Consider the following 27,619-nt stretch of genomic DNA (forward strand, 5'->3'; position numbering starts at 1 on the left):
TAAAAACAGGATCGCCAACATGATCGCCAACGTCCGATAACAGATATGGCACAAGAAGAAGAAGAATAGAGAAAACAGGGCTGAGCTGGATGCATTTGATTTTGAGGTCGAGTAACTTTTTTTCTGCAGAGTGAAGTTTCCTTGCTAGGATGGTGGCTGTTGCCTCTACCAATTGATGCACCATGCCGATAGTGGACAAATTAAAAGAAGCCCTAAAACCTGGGCGAAAAGACTCTGCTGATGATGTTGAACTGGGTAAACTGTTGGCAGCTTCTGCCAAGAAGATTTTGCTGCAAAAGATTGAGTTTGAACCAGCCTCCAAAAACTTCTCCTACCAGCTAGAGACCCTCAAGAGCAAGTACGTTTTGTTGAACCCAAGGACAGACAACTGCAGTCGGCACAAGAGCTATGAAGAGGGACCCATACGAAAACAAGGTGCCTCATTTGTTGTACTTGTCTTTTGGAGAATGAGTTATTTTTTTTGGGACTTGCTGACTTCTCCTTTTTTTCATGACAGGTAATGAGCATGTGCCAGGAAGTGATGGGGTGCCAGCTCCCCAAAAGGTCCTCTTCCCTCTGGAGCGACTCTCCCTAAAATGGGAGCGGGTGTACCGTGTTGGAGCTGGTCTCCACAACCTGGGCAACACCTGCTTCCTCAACTCAACTCTGCAGTGTCTAACATACACCCCACCTCTAGCAAATTATCTGCTTTCCAAGGAGCACAGCCGCAATTGTAAGTGTGTGGCTGAGTTTGTGTGTGTTTTGCAGTGCTGTATGCGTTCACTTGTTCATATCTCTTTTCTCCTTAGAGCAAAGCTATAGGAACAACCTGTTTCATTTTCCAAGGCCTATTAAGGATGGAGTTCTTAAAAATATAAGATTATGGCTGGCAGAGCAGCTCAAGGAAGGTGAATGGTCAGTGAATGAGGCATTTAGATGATAAATGTGCACAACGTTGTTGACATAAATATTGAGAAAATCAGAAGGGTTCAGATAGCTTTAAGGCTGCTTCTGGGAAGCTACTCCTTTCTCATCCCCATTATTACTTTTAGAGCATCAATGCAAGCAGAGTAACTGTCCCCAAAATTAGGAAATGATGTCTGGTTTTTCTTCTGCCGCGATCTCATCAATCCCATGGGCATAGGATCCCCAATTGGAGTTAATCTTCCATACATTGTGGGAGGAGATTATGCCATTTTACTTTACACAGGATTGTAGTAAGGATCATAGCAAGATCAGGCAGGTAAAAATATTTGACCATTCAGAAGTGTTGTTCAGATGATGATGGTAATGATGTTGTTATTTATTCCCAAATATATAATAATTTTTCAGATTCTACTATAATTCTGCCCATTTTATGTGGAAATCTTTTTCCCCCTCAATCAGTGTTTACTTCTCGAATTACTTTACAATTTATAATTACAAATTTCTGCTTCCTCTATTTTGATAGTGTTTTGTGGAAAACATTAGTTTTCCAATATATATGAGGTTATGCTTAACAGACTTACGTGAGAAGAATTCAGTGTGTCACATTCAGTGTGATACTAGGAAGTATCTTAAGTAGTTTTCTCTTAAGAAAAGGTTATATAATGAAGTTAGGCTTTAGACTCTGCTGCATTTTGGTTTTTTTGTTTCGGACTTGGATATGTTCCATTACTGGGGGTTTTGATTTCTGTAACTGAAATCTAGTAGTAGTGCTTCTTGTGACAAAGATTTACTTTGAACCCAATTGTAATGCAGGTAGTCCTCGATTTATGACCACAGTTGAGCCCAAAATGTATGTTGTTAAGTGAGAAATTAGCTAAGTGAGTTTTGCCCCATTTTGCGATTTTTCTTGCCATATTTGTTAAGTGAATCACTGCAGTTGTTAAATTAGTAACCCGGTTGTTATGTGAATCTGGCTTCCCCGTTGACTTTGCTCGTTAAAAGATCACAAAATGATCCTGGGACACTGCTGTCATCATAAATATGAACCAGTTATCAGATGGTGATGGTGATGATGTTGTTCTAAAATATGTAAGAATTTTTCAAATTCTACTATAATTCTGCCTATTTTATGTGGAAATCTGAGTGTAAATTATATGACTGTGGAGACACTGCAATGGACATAAGTGTGAAAAATGGTGCCATTGTAACTTTGAACGGTCACTAAATGAATTGTTGTAAGTCAAGGACTACCTTTAATGGGGTTGCAGTGTTGTGTGAACTTAATGGGTGGTTTTTTCTTGGTTTGCAGGGGTGGGGGAAGGGTGAGTAATCCAGGGTTAGCTCACATGAGGTGCTGTATCACGTTCCAGCCAGCAACTGCTTTTCACTGCATAAATCCTTATGAAGGGAGACTGGCAGACTATGCTAGCATCTGTGAAGGTCTTGAGCCAACTGTAGTGTTACATAAGAACTGCTTTCCTCACTATACCATATCCCATCCTTACTAGCGGTACTGACTCTTAGTTGAAGAGTGCACATCTATGACTAGGTAGAGGTAGGTAGATGGCAGCTTTGGTGGTTTTGTTTTAAAAATCAAATGAGCTATTTAAATAGTAGCAAGGATCATTTTGCGCTCAAGGTGCCAGCAGTTTAATGCACATACTTTAGAAATTGTTTCCGTTTGCCTGAGCTGCTTAACGGGTAGCATTGCCTTGAGGAGATTTATAGGTATGTGGCAGAGAAACCTAGAGTCAGGATAGGAAATTATTAAAATGTCCATGTGATCAATCTATATTATTTATTATGGCTTTTAGCCATCAGATAAAAGAGAAAAAGGGGGAAAAGAGACAAAATGTATGTATGTATGTATGTATGTATGTATAGGTAGGTAGGTAGGTAGGTAGGTAGAGAGAGGCAGGCAGGCAGATTGATGGTCCATATAGGTCTGGTCACAACTCAGTGGGTAAGCTATTTCAGTAAAGTGAGAGTTTCAACTGCAGGTTTTATATTTTGTTTCTAGCAGAAAAAGTGATACAGTGGAAGATGTATAATGTAGCTATTGATGAAAATAGGTAATTGTGATTTTTTTTCTCTTCCAGGTCACCAGGGAGGCTTCTGCATGATGTGCATAATGCAGAATCACATGATCCAGGCTTTTGCCAATAGTGGTAATGCCATCAAACCTGTGTCCTTCATCAGAGATCTTAAAAGTAAGCAAAGGGTTGGAATACCGTCATAAAACAATAGTCTACCTATCCAGTTCATACAGGGCAAGAGACCAATGATCCTTTTGAGATGATGACCATAACTTAAATACTTGCACGTGTGAATGCTGCCTTTTTTTTTTTTAAGCAAGATTTCTAGATCTTATGGTTACAAATAGAAGCATTAAGACATGGCATCCATCAGTGTAAAAGTCATGGTCCAAAGATGCTCTTTTTCAGGATTTTTTAAGATACAAAGATTGTAAGGGTGAAACTTAAAGATGTTATTTTATTTTATTATTTATTTTATTTATATTTTTACAAATGACTCAAGGCAGTGAACTTTATCCAACACGCCTCCCTCCTCTTATTTTTCCCACAACAACAACCCTGTGAGGTGGGCTGGTCTGAGAGAGAGAGAGTGACTGGCTCAAGGTCACCCAGCTGGCTTTCANAAGGGGGGAGGCCTGGCGACGCTGCGCCCTGCCGGGCGCTCACTGACAGGGCCGGGGGGGCCGAGGCGGCCAGGGAGGAACAGCCAAAATGCCCCCTCGGCTTATGCGCGGGTCACCAATTTTTCCCAGTTCTCTGTGGGAAAATCGGTCCCTCGGCTTATACTCGGGTCGACTTATACTCGAGTATATACGGTACTTCTTGAATTACTTTACAATTTATAATTACAAATTTCTGCTTCCTCTATTTTGATAGTGTTTTGTGGAAAACATTAGTTTTCCAATATATATGAGGTTATGCTTAACAGACTTACATGTGAAGAATTCAATGTGTTTAAGACACTAGGAAGTATCTTAAGTAGTTTTCTCTTAAGACAAGGTTATATAATGAAGTTAGGCTATGACTTTAGATTCTGCTGCATTTTGGTTTTTTTGTTTCGGACTTGGATATGTTCCATTACTGGGGGTTTTGATTTCTGTAACTGAAATCTAGGAGTAGTGCTTCTTGTGACAAAGATTTACTTTGAACCCAATTGTAATGCAGGTAGTCCTCGATTTATGACCACAATTGAGCCCAAAATTTATGTTGTTAAGTGAGAAATTAGCTAAGTGAGTTTTGCCCCATTTTGCGATTTTTCTTGCCATATTTGTTAAGTGAATCACTGCAGTTGTTAAATTAGTAACCCGGTTGTTAAGTGAATCTGGCTTCCCCGTTGACTTTGCTCGTTAAAAGATCACAAAATGATCCTGGGACACTGCTGTCATCATAAATATGAACCAGTTAACAGATGGTGATGGTGATGATGATGTTGTAAAATATGTAAGAATTTTTCAAATTCTACTATAATTCTGCCTATTTTATGTGGAAATCTGAGTGTAAATTATGTGACTGTGGGGATACTACAATGGACATAAGTGTGAAAAATGGTGCTATTGTAACTTTGAACGGTCACTAAATGAATTGTTGTAAGTCAAGGACTACCTTTAATGGGGTTGCAGTGTTGTGTGAACTTAATGGGTGGGTTTTTCTTGGTTTGCAGGGGTGGGGGAAGGGTGAGTAATCCAGGGTTAGCTCACATGAGGTGCTGTATCACGTTCCAGCCAGCAACTGCTTTTCACTGCATAAATCCTTATGAAGGGAGACTGGCAGACTATGCTAGCATCTGTGAAGGTCTTGAGCCAACTGTAGTGTTACATAAGAACTGCTTTCCTCACTATACCATATCCCATCCTTACTAGCGGTACTGACTCTTAGTTGAAGAGTGCACATCTATGACTAGGTAGAGGTAGGTAGATGGCAGCTTTGGTGGTTTTGTTTTAAAAATCAAATGAGCTATTTAAATAGTAGCAAGGATCATTTTGCACTCAAGGTGCCAGCAGTTTAATGCACATACTTTAGAAATTGTTTCCGTTTGCCTGAGCTGCTTAACGGGTAGCATTGCCTTGAGGAGATTTATAGGTATGTGGCAGAGAAACCTAGAGTCAGGATAGGAAATTATTAAAATGTCCATGTGATCAATCTATATTATTTATTATGGCTTTTAGCCATCAGATAAAAGAGAAAAAGGGGGAAAAGAGACAAAACGTATGTATGTATGTATGTATGTATGTATGTATGTATGTATGTATGTATGTATGTATGTATGTATGTATGTATAGATAGATAGATAGATAGATAGATAGATAGATAGATAGATAGATAGATAGATAGATAGATAGATAGATAGATAGATATAGACAGGCAGGCAGGCAGGCAGGCAGGCAGGCAGGCAGGCAGATTGACGGTCCATATAGGTCTGGTCACAACTCAGTGGGTAGGCTATTTCAGTAAAGTGAGAGTTTCAACTGCAGGTTTTATATTTTGTTTCTAGCAGAAAAAGTGATACAGTGGAAGATGTATAATGTAGCTATTGATGAAAATAGGTAATTGTGATTTTTTTCTTTTCCAGGTCACCAGGGAGGCTTCTGCATGATGTGCATAATGCAGAATCACATGATCCAGGCTTTTGCCAATAGTGGTAATGCCATCAAACCTGTGTCCTTCATCAGAGATCTTAAAAGTAAGCAAAGGGTTGGAATACCGTCATAAAATAATAGTCTACCTATCCAGTTCATACGGGGCAAGAGACCAATGATCCTTTTGAGATGATGACCATAACTTAAATACTTGCACGTGTGAATGCTGCTTTTTTTTTTTTAAAGCAAGATTTCTAGATCTTATGGTTACAAATAGAAGCATTAAGACATGGCATCCATCAGTGTAAAAGTCGTGGTCCAAAGATGCTCTTTTTCAGGATTTTTTAAGATATTTTCTAACATTCCCACTTTGAATTTCTACAATAAAATAAAATAATAAATAAAATAAATATAAAAATGTTTACTGAGTTCCGTCACTTGAAATAGGTTGTGCGGAGGGAGGAGAATAAAAAGGGTGTTGTTGTTGGGACACTCCACCCGACCAGACTCTCTCTCTCTCACTGACCGAGTTCCAGTGGGTCGACCGAAAGTTGCCCAAAGCTGGGCTAGAACTCACAGTCTCCCACTTTCTAGCCTGTTGCCTTAACCATTAGACCAAACTGGCTCTTTCATCAACATTTATTTTTTATTTATAATATTTTTTGTTTTACTCATCAGCATTTTTCTTAGATATGCTAGGTGGAGAGTTTGGTTTTGATGGTGGTCAATTTATGAGAAACAACTTCTGAGCTTCCATGCTGGATTCAATAATGACATCTGTTTCTGGTACTGTTCTGAGATGGTCTGTAATGAGTTCTTTTTTTTTTTAATCTCCTTTGGCAGAGATTGCCCGGCACTTCCGTTTCGGTAGTCAGGAGGATGCTCACGAGTTCTTGCGCTACACCATTGATGCCATGCAAAAGGCCTGCCTCAACGGTTATACTAAGTATGAGCAACTACTTTACTTGCTGTGTGCTTGGGAGAGAACACTGGGTTGAACTGATCTTGTAATTATGTCCTCTCATTAAATTTGCTTACTGAAGCATTAGCTTTCCCAAATATAGGAAGGTGGGGGGGGGGAATTGCATATTACATGAGCAACAGTGACTAGGTCTACCTTTCCTTACTATGGAAGTAAATATTAAAGCTTTAAAGATAGCAAAAAATCCTGACTAAAGCAGTCTCATACAAAGAAAATTTGTATAAAATGTTTTATAGATGGCATATGACACCAGTGAGATTAGTGAAAATGTTTAAAAATACTTCCAATAATTGTTGGAAAAGCAAACAAAGGCCAGGTACTTACTATCATATCTGGTGGGTATGCCCTGCAAAAAGGTTTTGGGTTAAGATACATATATGGCTGGAAAAGATAACTAAAAGACAGATAGAATTTAAACCAGAACTGTTTTTGTTAGGAATATCAGGAGCTAATTATGAGAAGGAGATTGAGTAATTAATATTACATGTACTTACAGCAGTGAGAATAGTATTTGCCCAATACTGGAAAAATGAAAACTTACCAGCTGAGGAGATTTTAATTAAGAAAATCTTAGAATGTGCAGAAATGGATAGATTAACTTTAGAGATCAAAGAGAAAGAAGATTCAGTTTATTTTAGAACGTGGGATAATTTTTACCAATGGTTAGGAAAACGAACTAGTGAGAAATGAATGTGATATGTTATTTTGAATATATACTACTAAGAAGAATGATATGTATTGACCAACTGATACTGTTTATGATTATCGTTTATCATATTTACTACAGCTATTTACCATCATATTAATTAGTCTTAACATATGTACCCGGATAACAGTCTGTTTGCTAAAGCTTGAAAATGTTATTGGGGGGTAATCCCAATGTTGTTCCCAATCCTGCCCCAATCCCAATCTTAACCCTATCCCGAACCTTAACCCCTATCCTGATCCTATCCTATCCTATCCCTAACCCTATAAAACTCAATAAAAACCTTTATAACGGAAAAATAAAAATAGCAAAAAATCCTATCGAAGGAAGAAATAATGGGTTCTTGGTGTTCTCTGAGTTTGGTCATTTTCCTGGAGATGTTTCGTTACCACGCTAGGTAACATCATCAGTGTATTGGTAACAAAAACATTTGAGGAGACCAACCAGGCTCAGAGAAAACAAAAAAACCCACCAGTTTAAGTCAGACGTGCAGGTATTCTTTGCTCTTGAGAGAAGGAAATTCATGCCTGGTGGTTTTGACTGCTTGTGTTTAACTCATAAGTGAAGAATTGCATTTTATCAGATATTGTTGAGCTATGCCCCCCATCATACCTCATTATAGGCCATGCTAGTTAGAATTCTTGGAGAATGTAGTGTAGCAACATTCCTTATCCTTGTTTAGGCCATCCTATTTAAATCAGAATTCACCAGTGATCAATGTTGACCCCCCCAAGGATTGATGGGATTATTGATTATTATTGTTATTGTTTGTGGTTTATTGATTAAAATTGTATTTATTACATTATTTTCACACAATAAATGTTTGGGGGGGTCAATGAACCATCTGAAACCTCATGAAGAGATCAATGAGCAGAAGAGTTTGGGGACCCCTGTTTTAAATGAAAGCATTCCTGAAATCTAGTCACTCTGTTGCTTGTCTTTTCAGGTTGGATCGTCAGACTCAGGCTACCACATTGGTGCACCAGATCTTTGGCGGCTACCTCCGATCTCGTGGTGAGCTCAGCTTAGCGAGGCCCAGATGAGGGAGTGCTGGGAGGTTTCCTTTCCATGTCCCTGAAGTTTTAAATTTTGGCTAAGTCTACTAAGGCATCTCCAAAGTTCCCTTCAGTGCCCAACTATACCTCTATAGGTTCAGTTGATTTGTAGTTGCTTCCCAGACACTGTAGACGTTTCCTTCTAGTTTTTGGCCTCTATCAAGGCTATGAATGGGATATTAAGCATCTGGTTGCTTAGCTGATTTCAGTGCTGGTTTTGCTAGAGACAGAGACTGCAGCCTCATGCCTCGTCTGTCTCAGTATGAAACGTGACATTGGCTGTGACCATGAAGAACAGGCAAGCAACTGTTCTGCTTTCTTTGCAGTGAAGTGCTCCGTGTGCAAGAGTGTTTCAGATACTTATGACCCATACCTGGATGTGGCTTTGGAAATTAGGGTATGCCAGCATTATTATTTCTCTTCCTTTCTTCTTTTTTTTTAATCCAACTCAAAGGATGGTATCTCCTAGTTGTCAGTTGTGATAATAATGAAATATTGAAGGCCACCTTCTGAATTGTTTTAAACCATAGGGTAGATATGTTATAGGAAGCTGTTCCAAGCATACCACTTCTTAAAGCTCGTGGTAGTTGCAGAAGAAGGGCAGCTGTCCTGTATAAAAAGGAGTAAAAGCCACTGAAATACTAGGGGGAGGAAGTAGCTGGGGCATAGCCACTTCTGGAAGACTCTCATCCTTTTGCTTGGCTTGCTTTTCAGGTTTATTCCCCTCACTTAGATCTGGAATATCCAAAAAAGGATACTGCACTGTGTTATTACACAATAGTAGCTGCAATATTGATAAGTAAAAGGGGGCAGGCAAATAAAGAGAGAGATTGCTGGGGAATAGGTTTGTGTGCCTGCTGGTGTGCATATGTTTGTTTGTGCATATGAATGCATATGATTATAGCTATATCTTCCCTCTAGTCTGAACTTCTATGAGGTTCAAGCCAAAGCTTTGAATTTCCCTCTATTCTCTTTTTATTACAGCAAGCAGCCAACATTGTACGGGCATTAGAATTATTTGTAAAAGCTGATGTCTTGAGTGGGGAGAATGCCTACATGTGTGCCAAGTGAGTTACTTTTTTTTTCTTGGCTTCCCTCTTGATTTCTTTGCTACGTGTATAAACCGTTTCCCTCACATAATTACATAATTGCACATATAGGTAGTTCCCATTTAACAGTGTTTATTGGGAACTGGTTAAGTGACACGATCATAAAGCATAGTGTCATGTATCTGTGCTGACTTAGGCTGGCAGTTCCAGTTGCGATCGTTAAGTGAATCCTGCACAGTCACAGCATCCCACAGTCATGTGATTGCTATTTGACCTCCTGCTGGCTTCCCCATTGACTGCTTGTTGGAAACTGGCAGTGAAGGTTGCAAATGCAATCACATGACTGGAATGCTCTAACTATCATAATTGTGAGCTGGTTGGGAAACAACTGAATTGTGATCATCTGATTGGGGACGCTGAACTTTTGAGATCTGGCTTTAAGTCTTCTTGTTCAGCACCATTGGAACTTTGAATAGTTGCTGAACAAATGATCATTAACCAAGGACTTACTGTACATACATAAAGGAAAGGAAAGGAAAGGAAAGGTCACCTAATCATTTATAAATTAATCAGTTGGCAGGGATGGGGTCATGGAGAAATAGTTGAGTAAAAGTGAACTTAGCCACTTATTACTTGAAGCCAATCATTTTCCAAAATACTTAGAAACTATCCAGTGTATGTGACTATTTTTTCCTCAAATAATTTGCCCTTAGAATGGGAGGCTCTCTTTAAATTTGGTGCAAGTATAGTAATGGAAACAGCAGAGTTTTTAAAACCACTCTTCCTTTGGGGTGGCCTTAAATTCAAGGCTGTCTTCCTTTCACGTACATGGCAGACTGAGAGACAGGAAGCCGCCCTTCCCAAGATGTTTCAAACTTGCCTCCGTTAGTGGCAGTCTATAAGCTCTATTGAGGATAGGCGTTTAGGGACTGGCTCTGTTTCAAGTACTTCATGTTTTGAGCAGGAATAGAACTCACTCATTTCTCTTCCGTGTAGGTGCAAGAAGAAAGTTCCAGCCACCAAGCGTTTTACTATCCACCGGGCCTCTAATGTCCTTACCATCTCACTCAAGCGCTTCGCCAACTTTAGTGGGGGAAAGATTACCAAGGTGATCAGAAAAGGGGGAGTGTGGTACCTTCTTAGAAAGAGGGCTTGGGTGAATCCAGTTGGCCAGTACCTCTGACTTTCTTAAGAGTGGGTGTCAGTCCTTTGGATAGTTCAATCTATAGATGACTGACTTGTGCCTGATAAGGCTGACGCTCCTTATGCAGGTGGATAGAAGGTGGAACGCATTCTTACGAACTCTTTCTCTTTCTTATGTAGGACGTGGGTTACCCTGAATTCCTGAATATTCGCCCTTACATGTCGCAGAGCAGTGGTGACCCTGTCATGTATGGCCTTTATGCTGTACTTGTGCATTCAGGATACAGCTGCCATGCAGGGCATTACTACTGCTATGTCAAGGTGGGTCTTTGTTGATATGCTAGGCTGTGGGTAATGGTTGATCAGTGATCATTAACCTTAGGGGAGAGGTTTTACTTCCATGCCTTTTGAGAAGTTCGCAAAATTGCCTTGTACCACCAGAACTGTTTTACTTTGTTTCCCTGTTTCTGTGTCTTGTGATCCATCTCCAAATTTTCCCAGTTATTGAAGAATCTGTGATTTGGGGATTTTCTAAGATGTCCAAGCTACAGATTACTGGAAGTGATGTGACGTCATAAGAATGGTTGAGCTCAGTCCAGACAGTGATTGTCCTAATGTCTTAAGTTTAATAACATTAATCAGCTAGATACCAAAGGCAAAGTATATTACGATTAGGTATGACATTATCCACCTACTTAGATAATCTCTAGTATTACCCTTTAGAGTTTAGACATTGCTGTACTTGGGCTGATTTTCCTGGCTTGCTGCTACTAATAGATGAATGAAATAAATGAATATATGCATGTAACCATCTTTTGAGGATAATGATGATATTTCTAGGGGATAGTGATCAATTATTCTTTCTTTGTATATCTAGGCTAGTAATGGGCAGTGGTACCAGATGAATGATTCTCTGGTACATTCAAGCAACATCAAAGTTGTTCTCAACCAACAGGCCTACGTACTCTTCTATCTTAGGTAAGAGATGCTTGAGGCTCCTATTAGATTCTCCTGCTTTCCCTTTGGGTGTTGTTGCTGTCACCCCGATATCTGAACTGGTGTCTTCTAGGCCATTCTTGTTTTGTGCTTTCTTCTTTTATGCTCTTTTAAAAGCTGGCAAAATTTGATAGGATTTTATTTTGTCCTACCTCAGGATTATGATCTAACGAAAATAGATAACAAATATAATAACATCAGTACTAGGGATAACCTAGTTGATGCCATTGCAAGTGGATGGCTGAGAGGTAACCTAAGTGGCAAACATCTCCTTGTACTATTCATGACCTGAATTGGCCTGAATTAATTATTGGGAAATGTGTTCACTGTATCATGGCGTCCAGCTATCCTTCCTGTTAGAGAAGGGCCAAACATGCTTGCTGTGAAAAAAAAAAGTTCTGGGTTCAGTCCCCAGCACCTTCAGGCAGAGATGGAAAAGATTCCATGTGGGATTTGCTGCCAGCTGATGTAGACAATACAGAGTGAGATTACATCACTGGGTTGATATGGAGTAAGACAGCTTCCTATGTTTTTGTGGACCTCCTCAATCCCAGGTCCTTTTGAGTTTAATAGTCTTCAGAACTCTACTACATGACTAATGTATACAAACTACATAGCAACTAAATGCTCCCTTGGGACAGAGGCTCCCAACTTTCCAGTGTTCAAATAGTTACCCTTATTCCTAGTTAGCTGCTAGACCAGGGGTAGGCAACCCTGGCTCTTTTATGACTCGTGGACTTTATGACTCGTGGCTCAGGACTCGTGGACTTTATGACTTGTGGCTCAGGAATTCTGGGAGTTGAAGTCCACGAGTCATAAAAGAGCCAAGGTTGCCTACCCCTGTGCTTGAAGTACTTCAGAAAAATGTTTAATGAAAGACAAGGAATCAGGTAAATCTTATGAACAAATTAATGAAATAATATATTTTTAAGGATCCCAAGCACTAAGAAGAATCCTGAAGGACTTGTCTCCAAAAGCAATTGCTCAATGCCCAGCCGAACAAACATCGCCTCTGATCATTTGAAGAAAAGTGCAACTAATGGTACCCTTGCATCACCACTGATAAGCAAAGTGAGTGACACACTAGAGCTACACTCCAAAATTGGTCTAATGTGAAACTAAGAGGGGAAAAAATGGATGGGAAAAATTGCCTCCAAGTAGCCAATTTTGGGCCCGGGAAGAGGAATCCATAGTTTAGCTATTAAGTAAGAATGCTGTCTCTGCCCCCAGACAATAAAAATCTTGCTCTGTTTTTAATTTCTCAGATCTGGGTGGTAGCTGTGCAGATATATTGTTGTGAGAACTTGCGCGGAGGCAGCAGAATTTCACTGTAATCTGTAGTGATTCCATTTAATTTATTTTAGTAGATCAAGTGGGATTGAATCTTAAGATGGTTAGGTTAATGTATATAAATAACAGCAACCTTATTTCATTTGGCAAGACCACCAGAGTTATAGTCAGCTTTTCATCTCCCCGGTACATGTGTGTGTTTGCAATAGTGGCAAATATCGGGTGTAGGATGAGGGTGCAGATTCGTTCTCTGAGCTTGTGGGTTGGTTTCCAAACGTTTCATTACCAGGCTAGGTAACATCTTCAGTGGAATTTGTATGTATATGTGCCTTCTGCCACAGATTCCCTCCCACCGGCCGGTACGCTCCCACAGAGTGGGTCTCCTCAGGGTGCCGTCGGCCAAGCAGTGTCGGCTGGCGACCCCCAGGGGGAGGGCCTTCTCTGTGGGTGCCCCCGCCCTCTGGAACGAACTACCCCCTGAGATCCGGATGATTCCGGATCTCCTTACTTTCTGCCGCGCCCTCAAGACATGGCTTTTCCAGCAAGCAGGCCTGGCCTAGGGAGGATTTTAAATCGGGTTCACTTTTTTTTAGAAAATTTTAAACAGCACAACTCTAAAATATTTGGTTTTAATTGGTTTTATTTGGTGGGGATTTAAATATGTTTCTGTTTTTAAATATGTTGTGAGCCGCCCTGAGTCCCGTTGGGAGAAGGGCGGGATATAAATCAAAATAAAGTAAAGTAAAGTAAAGTAAAGTGGTGCAGATACAGTGGATCGTTTTATTGATCCAGCACTTCTGTCTATTTTCTCCTCCCTAGAGACAAGATGCAACTCAGGTTAAGAAGGCTTCAGACAGTGAGGAATCTGGCGTTCCTGTTTCCCGCAACATCTTTGTTTCCAACAATAAATCTCACAACGGGATACTTCCTTCTCCTCTTCCCAAGCTCATACCTGCCGTTGGATTCTCATCTCCGAAACTCCCCAGTAAGCCTTCTTTCTTGGATGACTTAAGCAAGAGATCCAAGAAGCAGCCACCCTTGTCTCTCAAAACCTCTCAGGACTTTGGTCAGGCTGACAGTGCTAAACTGGAGATGGCCAAACAGAGCTCCTGGAGAGGCAAGAACTTGGCGGCATCTCTGCAGCTGTCAGGCACCTCTGGAGGAACCTCTGAAGCCAAAGTGCAGGAGGACGGCACAGAGCTACCAAGCAAGGACTCATCCTTGACATCGTCGTCGTCTTCTAGCAGCTCCTCCTCCTCCTCCTCCTCCAGTCCAGCTCACAGGCCAATTAAGGGACTTTCTCAGGCCACGGCAGGAGCTGATGGCCGCTCTTCCTCTCAGGAATCGGACTCTGGGTCTGGGAAACAGGCTTCCGAGGACACCAAGTTTGCCAAGCTGAAATCACCGCTGTTGGCTAATTTGGGCCATCTGGAATTGGGAAACACCATGTCGCCCCCACCTGCAAAGAAACTGGCACTTTCTGCCAGGAAGGTGCGTTTGGGGGAAGGAATCGATCTTGCCCTTCTCCAGGGTGGGTGTGTGTGGGTGGGTGTGGGGGGGAAATGGTGAAAAAAGTGAAAGTTTGATGAAAGAAAAGCAGATGGCCTTTCCATCAATAAAGGCTCAGGAGGCATCTACCTGCAGGCAGTAGCCAAAATGACACCTCGTTTAGCAGACTTGCAATGCCCCAGTACAGGGGTAGGCAACCTTGGCTCTTTTATGACTCGTGGACTTCAACTCCCAGAATTCCTGAGCCAGCATGGCTCAGCTTGGAAACCTCTCGCTTTCCCCTCAGCCTGGCTGGCTCAGGAATTCTGGGAGTTGAAGTCCACGAGTCATAAAAGAGCCAAGGTTGCCTACCCCTGCCCCAGTACAATATACAGCATTTGCGGGAAGTAAATTATGCTTTATACTTGCAGTCTCTGTAGCAAGACTTGCTTTTCTCATGGCCTTGGGGTGAAACATGTTGAATTTGCTTCCCCCCCCCCAAATCCTCTTTCTGGTTATGAAAAGTTAAGATGTAGAACCTTTTGGGGGGGGGGGGACCAAGAGCTATACTAGACCATTTGAATGGCGTGCTGAGGGCTGCATTCCAAGAAGAATACAGGACCAGGACAAAAAAAAAAATCTAAAATGGATTTAATTGAACAATTAAAATGATATTAAGTGACTGAAATACAGAAGTAACAGATTTCCCCTTTGGCCATGGTGAGAATTGCCATGCTTTGGTAGTACTCTTGAGGTGGAGTTTTGAGGAAGGCCATCTTGGCTTTGTGAGCAGCCCGTGGCCCTGATCCACAGCCTGTTCCCTCCCCCCCCCGCGCCCCCCTCCTGCTGCATCTGCAAGTAAATGAGGCTGCTTGGAGAGACAGCGATCCTTTTGCTGCACTGGGCCAGAACAGAGCAGCTTGGCAGGGCTGTAACCTTTAGGAGTGAAGCTAGCATGCCCTGGGAAATGGGAAGGTGTCAGTGGCCTGTTACTTATTCTAACACGTCTTCTGTCTTTTGACATGTCCTCCCTCTGTTTCTAACCACAAACACTTTTCTGATTCTTCTTCCCCTCCCTCCCTCTTCCACCCCTACCTCTCTTTGTTTTGTACCCACCCTCTTCTTATGCCACCCGCTGTCCCTGGGGTCATGGAAACCTCCTTTTAGACCACCAAGTTTTTATTTATGTCGATAACTACAGGGCAGCAACACCCTGCGGAAAGTGAGCGGCAATGAGCATCAGGCACCGCCCCATTCCCCCCCAGCTGCCACATATACCACCCAATTCGTCTGTGCTGCTACACCCGTCCAAGCCAGGTAAGCTATGGCCAGTGGGGCTTCAGGGCAGGACAGCCTGCATCATAAGTAGTATGATATTAAATACCAGTGGTATTTAAATTAAATACCAGTGGTATTTAATCCTTTTCCTCATTAAGGCCTTTTGTTAGTTAAGGTTAAGTTTAGTTTCCTTGTTGGAATCCCTCTAGTGCTTTGCCTAAGGATTTCTGCGTTAAAGCCTGCTAGCTTAGAGGAATCTGATTGGTTCAGGTGCTTTGTTCCTCCATGTTCTGGAACCGAAAATTGCATCCAGGGAGTGAGGCGTCATTTGCTCAGCTAGAGATGATGCCTGAGAACGGTTTCTAATTGCATAACTTAATATTGGTAAGTTCTGTTTCCTCCATCCCCTAGAAAGCTTTTATTAGGGTCCAGTAATTGATCCGTGAACCGATCAGCACTTTACCTAAAATTTCTAGAGAAAAATATACTTTGTAGCAATAGTTCAACCTCTGGAAGCAAAATGCAGTCGTGCTGCTCAATCGTAAATGCTTTGCATTCTACTTTTTTTTCCCAAGTACCGTATTTATCGGCGTATAACACGCACCTTCTAAAATTCTCCCTTTAAAGTCCTTTTTTTGAATTTAAAGTTTATTTCTTGAAACTTCGTTTTATTCCCATCGAGTCTTGAAAAAAAATAATTATAATAATGGTGAAGAATTGTAATATAGCCGCATATTGTGCGTGTGTAGTAAACGGGGGATAAAAGTCCCCCCTTTTCACGCACAATTACGCCGATAAATACGGTAAATTGAGCAAATGGTGTAGGTCAGTTTATTTAGCAAAAAGTCACAGGGCGTGCATTTTTTTTTAAATTTAAGAACTAGTGTAGATTAGATGTCTGCCACACAAAAAAAGGAAAGTTCTAGGACAACTAGGTTAACAGAATGATAGAAATATTGTAGAGAAATGCCTCCCAGTCATTTAGACATAAACAAGAAGTAATATGGGACAGCAACATTTCATTCCTATCTTGGAACATCACTATTCTCGTGGACTATAAACCGTATCTGCAAAGAGAAAAATAAATTAGTGTTCTCATAAATCTTATTATAATGATTTGGAAAATAAGCCAGTTACCTAGTTCACACATAATATATAAGTCGCCACCATGCAAGCCACTTTTAAGATCCAGCATGATATATGATCCAGCCATTGTTACAAAAAATTGTGGCTCCAGATTTGGCAGTGAAATAAGTAAACAGAAATTCTATAATTGGAAAATCTCCATGCTTAGACGTATGTTAGTTGACAATCCTGCATTCATGTCCAGCTATATGATTCTCTTTGGATGGGAACTAAAGTGGTGCAAAATCTTCGATACACCCAGTTCTGGAATTGGAATAATTGTGATCCAAATTGGTACTTGTATCTTTTGAAAAAGGGTAACATGTAATTCTAATCTTCACCTGGAAGCAACCAGATATGTGATGATGCCTTTCTGTTTGTACATTGAATTAGTGAGATGGTTGGCTCTGACCTTTAGAGAACTGAGGCAGCAATGACATTTTCCAAAGATTTTCAAAGTTTCGGGATCTGCTGGGTCTTCTTAACTTTACCTTTATGTGGTCCTCTAGGGTGCTCTCACCTGCTTCCAAATCTTCAGCACCACCACAAACAGCTGACAGTACCTTTGCCGTCTTCATGCCCTCATCCAGCTTCAAATCATGCCTCTCTGCTGCCACCCCTCTTCCATCACCAGTTGTACCCACATTGGCACCGCACCTCTCTTATCCAGGCAACAGCAAAGAGCCATTAGTTGTCAGCAGTAAGAAGAGAAAAAGGAAGCATAGCTCCCCAGTGGAAGAGCAGGGTGACCACGGTAGCCGAAACATAAAATACTTCAATGGCGAGAGGACCTGGCTCTCCAGTCCTCCCAGCAAGAGGAGGCAATTTGAGGAAAATGGCAGCATTATGGTCTCCCCTGCACAGGAAGCCAACTTGGTGATGACTAGGAAGGGAGAGGAAGAGAAAAGGGCTGGAGACGACAGGGCAATAGCTACTAGTCAAAGTAATTCCATCCAAAAGAAGAAGAAGAAAAAGAAGAAAAGGCTGCAGCAAAGGGAGGAAGACTGCTCCTCTTTGTTGTCCCCTGTGGACAGGTAAGTGTTTGCTTGGCTGGTTGTCTCAAGTCAAGGTTTTACTTGATCAGTTGTAATGGTATGTGGGAAAGACCTTGGAAGACACAGTAGAGAGATTCTGGCTAGAGAATGATAAAAGAGAGAATAGCCCACAACTGGATAGTAGGCTAGGCCAGACATGTCAAACACAAGGCCCGGGGGCTGGATGCGGCCTGTGAAGTGGTTTCATGTGGCCCGCGAAGCCATCCTGGAAACAGTGAGGGAACGGCCCCCACTGCCTTGGCCCTGGCCCTGGCCCAGGCCGGCTGGGAGCCAATGTACAATTTTATGGTGGCCATCTTGGCACTTGCCCCGGTGGACCATGCCTTGGCACTTGCCCCGGTCCCACCCCCTTCTGCCAGAGACCCTCAGATCTGTCCCACTCCTGCCCAGGCCCCCACAGGCCCCCTTGACGCGAATGATGTAGAACTAGCTACGGCCACTCCATCCACGCCCACCCAGTAGGCTGCACCCACTCTGGCCACACCCACCCAGCCCCCCAAGGGCAACCACAATGCTGATGCGGCCCTCAGTGAAATTGAGTTTGACACCCCTGGGCTAGGCAAAGAGGCTCTGGAGGAATCCTGCCTAGTTTCTCAGGCTCTAAAGGAGACGACATGAAGATTGTACTTTCAGACTTGTAAGATTTTGTTAAAGTAGCTTTACAGTGAAGAAGAATGGTTTCTTGTCTGGTCTACTGGTAAGGCTGACACCATAAAATGACTTTTATTTGTTATGTACAGTTGCTCTCCTCCGCCTGAAGTCAGCTCCTGTAGAACAAAGAAGAGGAAAAAGAAGAAGCAATTGCCTTCACCCAGTTCAGACAAGAGCGCTTCTTCTGGAGAGAGTGAGCACCACAAAGATAAAAAAAGAAAGATATTGCATTGTTCTGTGGCTGAGGTCTGTAGCCCCCAAGAAGAACTAAACGAGAATGGACTTTCTGTAGATAGAGACAGCCTCCCAGGTTGGTAATACATCTGCATTAAAGTTAATTGGGTAGGGGAAAGCAAGGGAGGTCAAAATCTGGATACTGAAGGTATCCATCTCCCATCCCCACCTGAAATAGTCTTGTTGCTCCCTCGATGTAGTATAGATCAGGGCTTTTCAACTGGTATGGGGCCCTGCCCAGGCTAGCCAAGTGTAGCGGGGGAGGGAACAAGCCAAAGCTGTACAGCGCAGGACTTGCCGTGAGAGAGTCCTCAGGAGCTGCAGGGCTGCTGGGGTGAGACAAAGGCCCCAGGATCGGCACTTGTGGCTCACCAGGAAGAGAAAGGAGGAGGGGGGGCGGAGACAGGAAGGGATATAAAAGGCAGGTTTGGTGGGAGAGGGAGAGAAAAAAATGCTGGAGAAAGAGGTAGAAGAGAAAAGGCTTTTGTCAGAGAAGGGGGGGAGAGAGAGAGAGAGAGAGAGGAAAGGTTTTTGGAGAGGCGTGAGAATGGGGAGGATTTTGGAGGGCGTGTGGGTGAGAATGAGGAGGATTTTGAAGGGATCTGTGTGTGAGAATGGGGAGGATTTTGGAGGACGTGTGCATGAGAATGGGGAGGATTTTGGAGGGATGTGTGCGTGAGAAAGAAAAGGCTTTTTGTGAGACAAACCTTGAAAAAGGGAGAAGAGAGAAGAAGGAAGGAGATGCAAATGAGAAAGAGAGAGGGAAGGAGCCTAACCCTAACCCCCTCCACTGGAGACCCCCAGATCCCTCCCACAGGTGCCTCCAGACCTGAGCGACCTAGAGCTAGCCACACAGCCCCCCTCCCCCTCCCCACAGTAACCACAATGAAATCAAGTTCGACACCCCTGATATAAAAGGATGAGAGGAGGAGAGAGGAGAGGACATAAAAGGAGAAGGGGTGAGAAATTTGTTAAATGTGATTTGCCCCATTTTATGACTTTTCTTGCCACATTTGCTAAGTGAATCACTGCAGTTGTTAAATTAGTAACACGGTTGTTAAGTGAATCTGGTTTCCCCTTTGACTTTGCTTATTAAAAGGTTGCAAAAGGGGATCACGTGACCCTGGGACACTGCAACTGTCACAAATATGAATCAGTTGCCAAGCATGCAGATGTAAATCACATGACCCTGGGGATGCTGCAATTGTCATAAGTGAATAATGGTCATAAGTCACTTTTTTCAGTGCCATTGTAACTTCGAAAAGTCACTAAGCGAACTGTTGTAAGTCGAGGACTACCTGTGCTTTATCACTTTTTTCCTTTTTTTTTTTTTTTGGTCATCAAGTTTTTGACACCTTGCTAGGCGACTGGTGGAATTCGGATGTTGCCATATCCTAAAAGTGGTACAATCGGTGAAAAGGTTGAAAAGAATATATAGGTGACCTTCCACTTTCACTCAAGCTGAATTGTACATAATAGTCTATTACATCATCTGTGAATTCCAGAAATAGGAGCTGATGTCTGTATTTCCAAATTAAAATAGAAGCATGCATTAGCACCAGTGCATTGTATTAATTCCAAGATATTTTCGCCAAGTTCTTTTTGTGTCCCTAGTGTTTATACCCAAACCTCATTTGGGGATTTCACAGATTAGGCATCTGTTCCTGGATAAGCCACATTGCTAGTTTTTCATCAGCCTTGATTGAAAGAAGCAAACAACCCCTCTCTTCTATGCACACAGACACGCATAGATATTCTAAAAAAGAAAGGATTTGGAGGATAAATGCTTGAATTACAACATACTATTTTACGAGATATTTAGTGCAATGAAGAATAATTGGCAGAACTGAAATACTTCAGTATCTGCTAATATCTTGCATGTGTTTCACCTTGAAAGTGAGAAATTTGACTGCCATTCCACTGCATTAAGAATGCACTGCCCCAAAGGAACATTTATGGATGTCCTACTTCAGTGGTGGCGAACCTATGGCACGGGTGCTAGAGGCGGCACTCAGAGCCCTCTCTGTGGGCACGCGCACCGTCACCCCAGTCCTAGGCCTTCAGCTGGGTTTTATAAAACCTTTTCACTTTAGGCCTCTGCCGCCATGTGCAAAAAAAAGGTTCAATCAATCAGTCAATTTCAACTTCTCGCGAGAAAAAAAAAGATCTTGCAAAGTTGGAATTGATTGATTGAACTTTTTAGTCCCACCTAGCCTGCTGTTACCACCGCAGCCACACCCACCCAATGGGCCACACCCATCCGGCACCCAACGATGCATCAGTGGGTTTTGGGTTGCAGTTTGGGCACTCGGTCTCTAAAAGGTTTGCCATCATTGTCCTACTTGATTTGCTCATCCTGCAGGAAAGATGAGATTTGCGTGTACATCTCTTACATTAATATGCTGTTCATCTTTTTCTTCTCACAACAGCACTGGCTTGGGGCAACCAGTTCAGACATAGGGACAAGTTCTCCCTCAATGTCCTGAGCCCAAAGAAGGAAATAACACAGCATGAATGTGGACCAGTTGATGTAGTTCAGGAGCTACTGAAGGATTCTTTGGATAAAGCTTATGGAAAGCAAGGTATGCTCAATACTTTTGGAATTCCCTCCTTTTCCAGTTACAGCTTTCACCGGGACTTTGGAAACCTTTTTCACTGGGAACATGCATGTTGTTCTAAGTTTTTACCGAGTCACACTGCTGCATGCTCGTTACTATACCATTTTTATCGTATGTCTTGTACTTCACTTTCTAATTAAGATAAAGGAAAAAAGGGGGCAACACATTCACAGGTAGTTAATGATGGCAATTGGATTTTTGTTAGTAAGCAACATGGTCATGTGACCATGCCAATTAGAGGCAGAAGTTCCTGCACTTCCAATTGCCATCGTCACTTGGCTGCCATTAGCGACCTCCTGCTGGCTTCCCCATGGATTTTGCTTGTAGGAAGCTGGCAAAAAAGGGTAACCAGTAATGATCATGGGACTGGGGACACTGTGATTAACCTAAGCATGAAGACTGATCATAACTAGTACTCTTTCAGCACTGTCATAGGTTTGAACAGCTGCTGATGAGCTGGTCATTGAACGAAGATCATCTATATAAATAAGTTACAGTTTGGAAAATGTAATGAAATATGATCAGCCTATGGTTGGCATGCCTTTCTATGGGGGAAACATAGGAAAACACACACATACTTTTATCAACATCAGATTAAGAGATGCGCTGATTCGGACGTGGGAAAAAGTCAAAAAAAGACATTATAGGAAAATTCCAAATTGGATTTCACCGATGGAGGCGATGATTCACCCTAACACCTTGGATAAGAAAAAGATGATTAGATACAAAGAACTATTAGACAACCAAGGACACCTTAAATCAAGAGAAAAATTAGAAGAACAAGGAATAATCATAGATTGGTGGCCATATTTACAGATCCAATCTAAACATAGTAAGGATATGGAAGAGCACGGAATAAGCCAGACCCCACATCAATTGGATAAAATTTTAACAGTTAAGGAAGGAAATATTTTAACAAAAACCTATAAATATTTATTAGAGGTAGATCTGGAGGAAGAAATAGTGAAAGGGCCAATGATAGTGTGGGCGAGAAATGTGGGCCGAAATATAAATTTGGAAGAATGGGAAAGTTTATGGAATATAAATTGTAAACTGACACTGTCAACTGCATATAGGGAAAATCAATACAAAATGTTCTATAGATGGCATTTAACACTGGCGAGATTGGCCAAAATGTACAAAAATATGAATCCGGAATGTTGGAAATGTAAAAATAAGGAAGGAACATTCTATCACATGTGGTGGCTGTGCCCTAAAGCAAAGAGCTATAGGGAACTGGATACAGGAGATAACCAAGGTGCAAATTGAATTCAAACCTGAACTATTTCTTCTGGATATAATAAATTCAAAGATGGAAAAGCAACTCCAACACATCATTATACATATATTGACAGCAGCCCGTATAGTATACGCTCAGTGTTGGAAGGGTGAAAACATACCTACAAACGATATGATTATATATAAAATTCTTGAATGCGCGGAAATGAATAAACTTATGCTAGAATTAAAAGACAAGGAGGCAACAGAATTTTATGAAATATGGAACAAATGTTATGATTGGCTAGAACAAAGAAAGAAAAAGACATGATTACTGATGTAAATAAATTGTAAATATGAGATGTATAACACAGTTTTGTTAAGGGAAAAAATGTATTTTTCCAGTTTTATTTTTGTTGTAAAAAAAGAAAAATAAAAACTAAAAAAAAAGAGAAAGAAATATGATCAGCCTAGCTGGTGGCCTAGCAGGCTCTGAATTTTCTAACCAAATTTGATATCTAGCAGTAAATTATAATCTCTGAAAAATTATTACCTAACATCTTTCTAGCTTCTTCCATCAGAATTGAATTGTAGATACTTTGGGAGCTAAGAAAAGGCCTTGGAATAGGATTTAGTATGTATGAGAATGATTTATGCAAAATTTCTATTTGGTTTCTGATTCTTTAACTGCTGGAACGCGCCAAGTTTGGAATGGTTCTTGCCATCCTAAATAATCAAGGACTCATATTGCATGTAATAAAAGGAGGCAAAAAGAGATCTGTTTTTTTGTGATGGCCTCCTTAGGTTTATGATGGCGACGTGAATGTAAGGTGTTCCTATTTCCTTGCCTATACTTCTGAAAATAGATGCTTGCTTGATTCTTCAGGGCAGAAATAAGGAATCCATTGTAAGCTGAAATAAAGAGGTTGGATGCTGCCACTCTCAGCTCTACTGTTTAATCCACAGTTTTAACATGGGATGGTGAAGCATCTGCTGTCCGCCAGGATGCCATGCATGATGCTATATGGTCCCAGAAGCAGTCCATCCTTGATGATTGGGATGAAGAATTTGATGGTGGAAAGGTACGGAGCAATTCATGTGAGCCTAACAGTGCCCCAACTCTACCATTTGGACTGAGTTTCAAATTTTTCGGTTTTGAAATTCATACTTTTGGTAAATATGTATCCATGTGGAGAATTGCTATTGCAACGTATTTTGGTCAGGAAATAAACAAAGCAATAATGTAAGTCCAAGAACATAACCCAAACTTTTGATCATGCAGCCCTTGTGCATACAAAGTTACATTCTGATTTAATATGGGAGACAGTTTATTTTTCTCTGCCTCTGCCCATGTCATTTATTTGATGATTTCCATCTTGTGGGCATTTGTTCAGGAATAGGTTGCACTGAACAGAGTTTAATGTGAGTGGTTGGAAGGTCAGACCTACATTTCCATAGCAGAAGTTAAGTCTATAAATAAGCATTTCTCCATCTAGTGGGAAACTAAGCATAATTTTCACTGAGCATACTACAGAGTTCAGATAGTTGAGAATGCAAGGTAAGAGTGGAAGATAAAGTAATAGCCTGTAGATATGCTAGATCTTGGATTCAGTCAGAAGCCCATAGTAAATTCTGATGCTTCAGCTTAGACACTTTTTCCCATTGTTCTTTAATATAGTAAATATTAATATAAATATAGTAAAGCAGTCTTGGAAAAACTTGGAATGCTTGATAGAAGGTCTAGAACACTTTGGTTTTACGAAGAAGTGAAGGCTTGAAAATACTTGCTTTAAAGCTAAGCTTTTATGGAAACCCATTGTCCACTCTACTCTGTTTTGTATTTCTGTAGGATAATTCCTATGTCACAGTTTCAGTATCAGGAATTAAACAGTAAAACATATTCTTCTTATTCATAGGTGAAAAAAAGTAAGAAGTTCAAGCGTGAACGGAAGAGAAACTACAATGTCTTCCAAAAATTGCAAAGCAGGCGCAACTTCTGGGCTGTGACACATCCAGCCAAAGTAGCTAGCCTGAGCTATCGGCTTTGAAAGGTAAATAAATTGAGCACCTTATTGGCGGCAGAAAGATGGGGTGGCCGTGGTGATGATGATATTCTGCTATCATCATGGGGCCTGCGATGTCATCACAAGGTGTCTGCAAAGTCCTGAAGAAATGTTATGATTTAAATCTTGATGGTGTCTTGGTGGTCCCTGGCCATGGTGTCTTGGTGGTCCCTGGCCATGGTCCGTGCCACAGAATATATTTAAAGGAGGTCCGGTGTGAAGAAAAGATTTGAGAACCACTGATGATAGTTATTTTATATAGAATTGCTAAGATGGAGTAGGAAATGGCCAGTTATTAGGGAATGAAAGGTAGCTAGCATCCAAGATGGGTAAAAATGCTATGTATTCTTCAAAACAATATTTACATTGTGGGGTTGTATGGAAATTTGTATTCAGATGGCAAAATATGGCTTGGAGCATGCAGGAATGCACAAGCCTATTTAGCCATGCTTCACAGTTGACAAATGATTCTGAGAAAATAAGCATTTAGTTTAACGCTTTCCTGACAGATGTTACTTGCACACCCATGTCCACTTCAGGTGGAAGTCTCTGCACAGCATTGATAAATAAGCCGAGCCGAAACACCTTATACAGTGTAACTGTTGTTCCGGGTTTTTCCCTTGGCTTTTACATGTATGTGATTGGATATAGCTAAACTGCAGTTGTCAAATGCGACTTTTTTTTTTTTTGCTGCATTATCCTGGATGTAGAAGATGCATTTTGGCTCTGAAGTTAAGGAATGCAAGTGATGAAGTCACTTCATTCTCCAGCACTGGAGATGGAGGATCCACCAATGGGTAGTAGACTGTATTCCTGCCCAATCAGATCAGACATTTATTTCCCTGAGAAGACAGATCCAGCAGCTGTAAGTTGTTACCGTGAGGGGGGAACGGGAGAAGGAGCCCCTTCTACCCTGTTAATGTACTTTTATCCCCCCAACTGCTGGCTGACAGAGGTGACAATTTTTGTATCAATTTGGAAAAGGCCATATTCTGAACTGAAAAACAGCTCAAGAGCAAAAAAAGGAGGATTCACCAAAAGTCTGACTATACCTGCCTAAGAGCCAAAGTTGTACATCCGTCCATGGGCAAGATCAAGTCAAGACAATCAGTCCTCCAGGTACGCAGGAATACAGTCTACTACCCATTGGTGGATCCTCCATCTCCGTGCTGAGAAAAGGCGTTCAGGTAAGACAACGCCCCTTCTAATTCTACCATTCTTTCCCCCTTCTGGGTTTGAAGCTGTGGTCATGTCATTCTGATTCCACAAGGATGAGGACTTTTCTGTGTCATTAATTTCATTTCCATTTCCACCCAACAGATGAGTCTTGGCTGAAGAATTGCTGTGGTCAACGTGTACATCGTGGAGCTTCAAGTGACCAGAATCATGTTGTTAGCAGTCACCAGTTGCCACTTCTGGGGAGAAGGGCCTCTTCTTCCCTTGAGTAGAGTGCTGCTATTCAGAGTGCTAGGATGTCACATCGCTCCTCTACAGCCTCTGAAGAAAGCAGGTTCTTGATCTTACTATATCAGGGGCGCTGCAGGATGCCATGCCTGTGAAAAGCACTGTCCCAGGGTAACTTGATGTGGATCGAGAGGGGGGCAGGGCAATCAGCCCTTGGAAATGAAACCTTCTGCTGCTCCACACCCAGAAATCTAGGCTTGGTGAGTTGTGATGCCCTCAGCAACCTTTCCTGCCAAGAGAACTTGAAGTAAACTGAGAACTCTGCCTGGTTTCTAAGATTATTGCCTGAAATGGCAATTAGCCTTTCCCCACTTACCAGCTGTGTCATTATGAGTGTAATTTGTATGACTTTTCTTTACTTGTGCATGACTGACCCATCCCTTGTTTCAGCCTTTCAGATGAGCATAAATTCTCACCACATTTTTTTCCTCAGGAATTCTCCACCACCTATTCTTGCTGCAGAGGATCCTTGGAACCGAGTTCTGTTCCGCAAGAAAAGCTGGTGGTCTGATTGGCCTGCCTTTATTAAACATGATTTTCAACTAATTTACATTCTCAAGGAGCTTGGAAGCAATTTATTTATTGATGGGATTTTTGCGATTTTGAATGTATAAACTGAAAACTGAACATTTGAAGGTCCTTTCACGTTAAAAAAAAACAACCCCATTGCATATCCTAAACTGGGAACTCTTGAAGTAGGGCATCGGATTGTTCCAAGTACATGTCTATCTTTGCTCTTGTGCAAATTCATTTCTGGTGGGCATTGTTGCACAATTTGATAGGCAGAAGCTGAGTCTCCTAGAAGATCTGATTCACGCAACAGATTTAGTGTTAGAAAGAGGCTGACTGAATCATTGCTGCTTTAAGGCAGAATCTGTTTCTTGCCCAGTTGAAAAGGAACACTAGTTGCCTGCAAGAATTTTTTTTAATGGGATACTTCACTAATAGGAAAAGGGATTCCTTTGCGCCTGTTGTTGTCTACCAATACAATTGCTGCTCTCTCTAAGGCTGACATATTTCATCTGTCATATGCCAATACTGCACAGTCACCTCTGAGGGGCAGTCCATGTGCACTCCATCCATTCTGAATCTCTCTGTTGTCCATCCATTGGCCTTTTTAGCATTGGTATCTGTTTTCTCTATTCACAGATGGGGTGTGAAGCTTGAAAACTTAATTCTTTCCACTGCATAACACACAAAAACTTGTTACCAATTTGGCCCTTGTACCTATTTTGGGCTCACAATTAAGACTGTTCTCTGACGAAGAGGACTCTGATCCTCTTATTTCTCTGAGGGGAACAGGGTCTTCTGTTTTACAGTCTTCTGCCAATATGTAGATACCCTGAACATGGGCACACTTTGCACCTCATACTGGGGTTTAATGTAATAGCCCTCATTGTAGCAACGGTTCACGGTGCAATAAAGGAATGTTTTGTGTATGTGTCCTGTTTATTCAAGTCTGTCGGTCAATCTCTTGTGGCTTTTTCTAACATGTTCGGTGAATGAAAGGTTAAGAAGGTCTAAAGAAATGATCTTAGACATTTAGTTTTCAGAGATAACTAGTAGTACCAAAAAGATAAAACATAACCATTGTTATATTGAAAAAAGCTTTTTGGGAGTGGAAGAGTTTAGCTGGGTGTAGTTATATCCAACACATGTTTTTTT

The 27,619-nt window shown here is 41.5% G+C and overlaps 1 protein-coding gene across 1 annotated transcript in view; it reads left to right on the forward strand.

Annotated features, from left to right (window-relative positions):
* USP36 (ubiquitin specific peptidase 36) overlaps positions 1-27,391 on the forward strand; it is a 29,920-nt gene extending 2,529 nt beyond the window's left edge. Inside the window, exons 2-20 of the mRNA XM_015821276.1 lie at positions 130-435; positions 518-733; positions 3,027-3,137; positions 6,383-6,485; positions 8,174-8,241; positions 8,609-8,679; positions 9,267-9,349; positions 10,328-10,439; positions 10,655-10,795; positions 11,352-11,452; positions 12,403-12,541; positions 13,580-14,251; positions 15,450-15,565; positions 17,161-17,685; positions 18,447-18,667; positions 21,021-21,173; positions 23,394-23,509; positions 24,344-24,478; positions 25,811-27,391. Of these exons, the coding sequence (XP_015676762.1) occupies positions 183-435; positions 518-733; positions 3,027-3,137; positions 6,383-6,485; positions 8,174-8,241; positions 8,609-8,679; positions 9,267-9,349; positions 10,328-10,439; positions 10,655-10,795; positions 11,352-11,452; positions 12,403-12,541; positions 13,580-14,251; positions 15,450-15,565; positions 17,161-17,685; positions 18,447-18,667; positions 21,021-21,173; positions 23,394-23,509; positions 24,344-24,475 (3,333 nt within the window). The 5' untranslated portion in view covers positions 130-182 and the 3' untranslated portion in view covers positions 24,476-24,478; positions 25,811-27,391. The remainder of the gene's footprint in view (positions 1-129; positions 436-517; positions 734-3,026; positions 3,138-6,382; positions 6,486-8,173; positions 8,242-8,608; positions 8,680-9,266; positions 9,350-10,327; positions 10,440-10,654; positions 10,796-11,351; positions 11,453-12,402; positions 12,542-13,579; positions 14,252-15,449; positions 15,566-17,160; positions 17,686-18,446; positions 18,668-21,020; positions 21,174-23,393; positions 23,510-24,343; positions 24,479-25,810) is intronic.
* Positions 27,392-27,619: the final 228 nt, after the last annotated feature.

The sequence above is a fragment of the Protobothrops mucrosquamatus genome, unplaced genomic scaffold (genome assembly GCF_001527695.2).
Source record: "Protobothrops mucrosquamatus isolate PMUCROS unplaced genomic scaffold, P.Mucros_1.0 scaffold1292, whole genome shotgun sequence".
Taxonomy (NCBI): domain Eukaryota; kingdom Metazoa; phylum Chordata; class Lepidosauria; order Squamata; family Viperidae; genus Protobothrops; species Protobothrops mucrosquamatus.